The sequence below is a fragment of the Nicotiana sylvestris genome, chromosome 2 (genome assembly GCF_000393655.2).
Source record: "Nicotiana sylvestris chromosome 2, ASM39365v2, whole genome shotgun sequence".
In the NCBI taxonomy this organism is placed as follows: Eukaryota; Viridiplantae; Streptophyta; class Magnoliopsida; order Solanales; family Solanaceae; genus Nicotiana; species Nicotiana sylvestris.
The window spans coordinates 62090569-62096677 of NC_091058.1; the positions used below are offsets into that span (position 1 = coordinate 62090569).

The following is a 6109-nucleotide window of genomic DNA, read 5'->3' on the forward strand; positions in this document are numbered from 1 at the left end:
AAACATGTTTGTTTATAGATTTTATTCATGTTTTGCTAAATTTTGAAAATAAAATTTTCAAATACCAAAACTAGCTCTAGATTTGTATTAGGCCCAAAATATTACTGTTTGATTTTTTAACAATCTTAAAAGTTACCCCAAACTTTTGTATTTTATAAAAAGCTCACCATCTATTATGACCCAACTAATCCACCGGCTAATTACTATCATTTTCTTTTGGACTAATGGATCTTGTAATATTATAATAAAATATCAAGTTATGATTTTAGGTTATATAGTTAATTATAAAAATGCTAATTTTGTGCCAAACTTATCTATGTTCAGGACTATGGTTTGTGATAATGATAATGAATGTCATCGATTTTGTTTGTTAATTTGATATTGTTGGGTATTTTTGATAGTTTTTAGAACTTATGGGTATAAGTCACATTTCATTTTTTTTTATTTAAAAAAAGTGAATTATGTTTTGAAAAATTATGTCCAAATATATTTTCATATTCAAATCAAACTTCAAATTCGATTAAAATAAATTTGAGAATCTATGGCTAAATATTAACATAGTAGTTTAGAGTAATTCTCGAAACTATCATTGAGCGTCTTACTCAATAGAAACAGTAAAAGTTAAATTTGATAGAAAAGTGTAATTTTTCGCCTTTTCCAGTTTTCCTTTTATCGTACTATATGCACACCCCGCCAACATGCTCATATATAAATGCACGTATACTAACGTTTACATGACGTACGTATAGAGTAGTTAAGGAAGACTTGAATAATCTCCAGATTCTCATTGTTGGTTTGATAAAATAAAGTCCACTCTTGATTAAATATATATAGGTATTCTCACCACTTCACGTGTTCTATATGTTATATCAGACAGACACTCTTGTCACAGAAACTAAGCCTATGTTATTTGCCTTGAATTAAGGAATATCCTTTCATAACTAGGAAACCTCGATAAAGCAGTTTCACAAGATAATCTAAACTGACATCTTGGAATTTTACGAATTTATCAACATTAAGTACTACTCATTCCGTCTTAAATTATCTTACGTAATTTGTAGAAACAGTTATCTCAAATTATTTGTTATTTTAGAAGTTCAACACAAATTATTTTTTTTATTTTACACTTAGTAGTAATTGTTCTTGAAGGTAAAGATGACACATAAATCTTCAATAAAGAGATATTATACCTTAAGACATAAATAAGAGTAAAATAGTCAAAAATTCTTTCTAATTAATGTTTCTTAACTGTTGTGTAAAAAAATATATATAATTTGAGACGGAGTAAGTGACAAAACGATCTTTTTCATCCAAACTGAACTTTTAGTAATATCTTCCTATGACAATAAATAATAGTAATAAAATAAAGAGCTTAAAACTTTTCAGGTAAATATTTTTGGACTTGAATATGCTATACTAATTAATAGACAACTTTCTTTTTAGGTATCAATCATTCCAGGCAATTTTGTGTATCTTTTTTTATTTTATTTTTCATTTGGGGGGATGGGGTAGGAGATTGATTGAAGCAGTCAACATTTCCAGGCAGACATTCTCTTGTATGGTCCCAAAGTTTACCCTTTTAAAACTAATAATTTTTCTGATGATGAATTTTCTTTTCTTCTCTTAGTTTTGCCCTTTATAAATTTCCCTATTATAAAAGGACTACTGGAGATATATTTAAAGAGGACCCCATTGAACAATGCAGCTCATGTGCTCTCTCAGCTTCAAAACAAGCTGTAATTTTGTCTCATACTTTGACAACTACATCAATGCTTTTACTTATTTAATGAACCTTAAATATGTTTTTTCATCCATACCTCCAAGATTTCCAACCACATGTTTAACTTACACATCTTTTTTCCTTTTCCAAATCAAGAGGCTTCTCTGTTTTAGGGAAATGGAATTTTTACTATACTAACACGAGCGATGGTAAAGTTGTTGTCACGTGAATAGGAGGTCACAGATTCGAGCCGTGAAAATAACTTATTGCAGAAATATAGTGTAAGACTGCATACAATAGACCCTTGTGGTCCAGCCGTTCCCGAAATTCCGCGCATGGTGAAGCTTAATGCACCGGACTACCTCTGTTTTAACAAGTAGTGACGAAGACATGTAATTTTCAAGATTAACACAGTAACTGTTATTTATCTCCAAGACGTGATTTTCACACAACTGTTAGAAGTTAACAAAGTTATTGGAAAACCAGCCCATTGATTCTTGTCTTCATTTTTGTGGCTTTTATCAACCAGTCATAATCTTTTTGGCTCTCTCTTGTTCTCTCTGTCTCTCTCTCTCTCTGTTTATCTTGTACAATTAAGAAAGAATGTCACAACACCCTTTGTTCACAATCCAATATCATCTTTATTCCAATGGCTTCTCTTCAAGAATTGCTAACTGAAGAAGGTTTTGAGAGTACAAAAAGAACACCTACAAAAACTCACAGAAAAGTCAAGTTCAAAGACAGAACAACTTTTCAAGAAGATTCCAACATTGCTTTACCTATTTACATTTGCCATGACAGAAGATCATCCTTGGATTTCTCCAAGAACAAATCCAGAAGACCCTTTTCCAGTTCTAGTTCTTCGGTCCACTCATCGAAAAGATCAAATGTAAAGTCCATTGTTGAAGTCGATATTCCAAGAAGAGATGAGCCTGCTATTGATGAAGTTGCTATTAGAGCTGTCATTTCTATACTTAGTGGCTTTGTAGGACAATATTTGAGGGACAAAGATTTTCGCGAAACCATTAAGGAGAAATGCTATGCTTGTTTTGTGAGAAAGAAGAACCATAATTCAGATAATGGGATTTTTGCAGATATGGAATTGGCTATTGAGAGTATAGAGAGACTAGTTGAGAGCATTGATGATACACAGAGGGAAGTAAAAGTTAAGTCTTTGCAATACTCTATTAGGCTATTAACAATTGTGTCATCTTTGAATTCCAACAACACTGGAAATGTCTCAACTTGTGGAATTCCCAATTCCAATCTCTCTGCTTGTGCACAGCTCTACTTATCTGTTGTTTACAAGCTAGAAAAAAATGATAGAATTGCAGCTAGGCATTTGCTGCAGGTATTCGTTGATTCGCCATTTCTTGCTCGGACACACTTGCTTCCTGAACTTTGGGAGCATTTGTTTCTTCCTCACCTTCTTCATCTCAAGATTTGGCATACACAAGAAGTAGAAGTTTTTTCAACTTTGGATTGTGTTGACAAGGAGAAGCAGATGAAAGCCTTAAACAAGGTTTATAATGACCACATAGATATTGGTACAACAAAGTTTGCTCTTTACTATAAACAATGGCTCAAGGTTGGTTCCCAAGCCCCTGCTGTTCCTTCTGTACCTTTGCCTTATAAAGTGGGTCACTCGCCTTCAAGAAGACGATCTTTGGATTCTTTCACCTCCAATTCCTCCATCAAGAATAACTCACTGTAAGTTAGGATGTTCTTAATTACATAAGTTACACTCCAAAATCATGGTAAAACTGTTCTTTTTATGTACTATGTTTCTTAGGATAGGTTTGAGTTTGAATGTTTTTTGTTATCCTGAAGATATCGAGCTGTTTTTGGACCGATTATGGAGAGGAAATCCATGGATGTTGCAAGAAATGGAATTTGGGATTATAAGGAGGAAGAAGAAGAGAAGATTTCATCCATTGGAGATGGCAATTATGTTCCAGTAAGTGACCAAGAATCCTTTACATGTTGCTTTCTATTGATTCTTATAAGGGTATAATCAGAACTCTACCCAAATTCTTGATTTTGACAGAAGAAAGCAGTGGTTCATCGAAGATCACCGAGTCAAAGTTACAGAACCCCAAAACATGATCTGTGGGCTCAGACTCATAAAAAATCAGACTACTTCCGGTTTTTCAATTGTCAAAGTGAGCCTGTAGAGTTCTTGAGAGAAGGAAACAATAAGATTGGCAGTGTTTCCATCAGAAAGGAAGAAAAAACCACTCCTTCTGTTTCAAGTGATCTAAGTAGAGCTATCTTCGCGATTTGCTCCTCAGATAGCTTAAGTGACTGTGAACTGGCAATCCGTTTGGTAGCAAAATCTTGGCTTGATTCTCGTGGAGATCCCGAGACTGTAAAGACATTGTCAACTGCACCAGTGATTGAAGGAATAATGAACGTTTTGTTTGCATCCGAAGATGATGAGATCTTGGAACTAGCAATCTCAATCTTAGCAGAACTAGTCACTAAGAAGGAGATGAATGGGCAAATCATTCGCAACTCGGATCCACAGCTTGATATCTTCTTGAGACTATTGAGAAGTAGCAGCCTGTTTCTTAAGGCTGCAATTCTACTTTACCTAGTGCAGCCTAAGGCTAAACAGATGATATCTATTGAGTGGATTCCATTAGTACTTCGAGTTTTGGAATTTGCAGATCAGTTGCAGACGTTATTCACGGTTCAACGTAGTCCTCAAGAGGCTGCATATTACTTGCTTGATCAACTACTTACTGGTTTTGATGAAGACAAGAATTTTGAAAATTGTAGGCAAGTCATTTCACTAGGGGGGTTGGGGTTGTTGCTGAGAAGAGTTGAAATGGGAGATGTCTCAGAAAAGAGTAAGGTGGTTTCTGTTATGTACTATTGTATTCAATCTGATGGAAGCTGCAGGCATTACCTGGCCAACAACTTGAATAAAGATTATCTTCTTCCTCTTCTTTTGCTTCAAAACCAGCAAAACGCTCGCGGACACATTTTTGCATTTCTCACAGAGCTTCTCTGCATTGACAAGTAAGATTTTCTTCTAGCACTACTCATATGACATCTCCTTATTCTTGCATTCAAATGAAAAAGTAGTACTAATTTTGTATGAAACAACAGGCAAATTCAAAGAATAGAATTCTTACGTGGTCTACTAAGTGGATGGGGAATGGTGAACACCTTGCACATTTTTCTAGTTTATCTCCAAAGAGCTCAACCAGAAGAACGCCCCGTTATCTCTGTCATATTGTTACAGCTTGATCTTTTGGTAAGTCCGTTTCCATTATAGTCTTGCCCGATTCAAAGAATCATCCCCTGAAGAGAAAACCCCGCTTTTTATAAAAAGAGATCCTCATTTAGTTGCAGTCATGCTGCAGGGAGATCCGAATGAGTGCAGCGTATATAGAGAAGAAGTAATAGATGAAATAATAAAAGCATTGGACTGTCAAGTATTCAATGAGAAAGTCCAAGTACAATCAGCTAAAGCTCTACATATACTAGGGAGTTGTTTTTCCTATACTGGAGTGCCAATAGTGGAGCAATTGCTATTAAAAGAAGCAGGCTACGACGAAAACACTGGGGATTCATATCATGGCAAGAACATCATCCTTAACAGTTATATGAACCTGGTAATTACCCCTTTTCATGACCCTTTTTTCCTATTGAACTTTAACGAAAACTCCGTATTCACCTAGTCCTTCAACTAAATTTCAGAATGAAGAGGAAGAGGCAACAAGAAATTGGCAAAGGAAAACAGCAAGAGTGTTGCTTAACAGTGGAAGCAAGAGGCTATTGGCTTCTCTTGTAGATACAATAGCCAATGGAATTCCCTGTTTAGGGAGAGCAAGCCTAGTTACTGTTTCCTGGATGAGCAATTTTTTCTGTTCCATCGAGGATAAAGGGGTTCGGTCTGTAGTATGTTCGGAGCTAATTCCAGAGCTGATCAAGCTATTGAAGTACAATAATGCTATAGAGGAAAGAGTTCTTGCTTCACTTTCATTACTCAAACTGGCTAACAATTCAGGTATGGTATTTTGCAAGATATACTAATCTAACTTTATCACACAACATAGTACATGAAACTACTTGGACACTTTTTAAACAGAGTTTTGGTCTTTGTGATTTTCAGATTATTTGGCGAAATTGTCTCCATTAGATAAGGAGCTCATAAGTGACCTGCATAAACTCTCAGAAGTAACATGGACAGCAAAGGAGCTTATTTCAATTATTTCGAGCAGCTTTAGGCATCAGCAACTTAATGTACCTTAACAATTTGTTTTTCTTCAGCAAATTAATCATTCTACCTTGTACATGGTATGAAGCACAGGATGTCTATATTTTAGTCCTTGGTGGGAGATAATTTTAGTAATAAATGAGGCTATTTTTCAATCCCAA

The 6109-nt window shown here is 34.9% G+C and overlaps 1 protein-coding gene across 1 annotated transcript; it reads left to right on the forward strand.

Moving 5' to 3' along the window:
* The first annotated feature begins 2126 nt into the window (after positions 1-2126).
* On the forward strand, positions 2127-6109 carry LOC104231255 (putative E3 ubiquitin-protein ligase LIN). Its single transcript, XM_009784215.2, has 7 exons — positions 2127-3430; positions 3551-3677; positions 3768-4744; positions 4835-4982; positions 5092-5343; positions 5429-5738; positions 5844-6109. The coding sequence occupies exons 1-7, from the start codon at positions 2370-2372 to the stop codon at positions 5981-5983; spliced, it is 3015 nt and encodes a 1004-aa protein (XP_009782517.1). The 5' UTR covers positions 2127-2369; the 3' UTR covers positions 5984-6109.

What these genes read in the sequence shown, in the direction of transcription:
- LOC104231255 (XM_009784215.2), top strand. Translation starts at nt 2,370, where the DNA reads ATGGCTTCTCTTCAAGAATTGCTAACTGAAGAAGGTTTTGAGAGTACA. An exon ending in TCCATCAAGAATAACTCACT is followed by an intron (nt 3,431 to 3,550) that starts GTAAGTTAGGAT and finishes GTTATCCTGAAG; the next exon opens with ATATCGAGCTGTTTTTGGAC. An exon ending in GAGCTTCTCTGCATTGACAA is followed by an intron (nt 4,745 to 4,834) that starts GTAAGATTTTCT and finishes ATGAAACAACAG; the next exon opens with GCAAATTCAAAGAATAGAAT.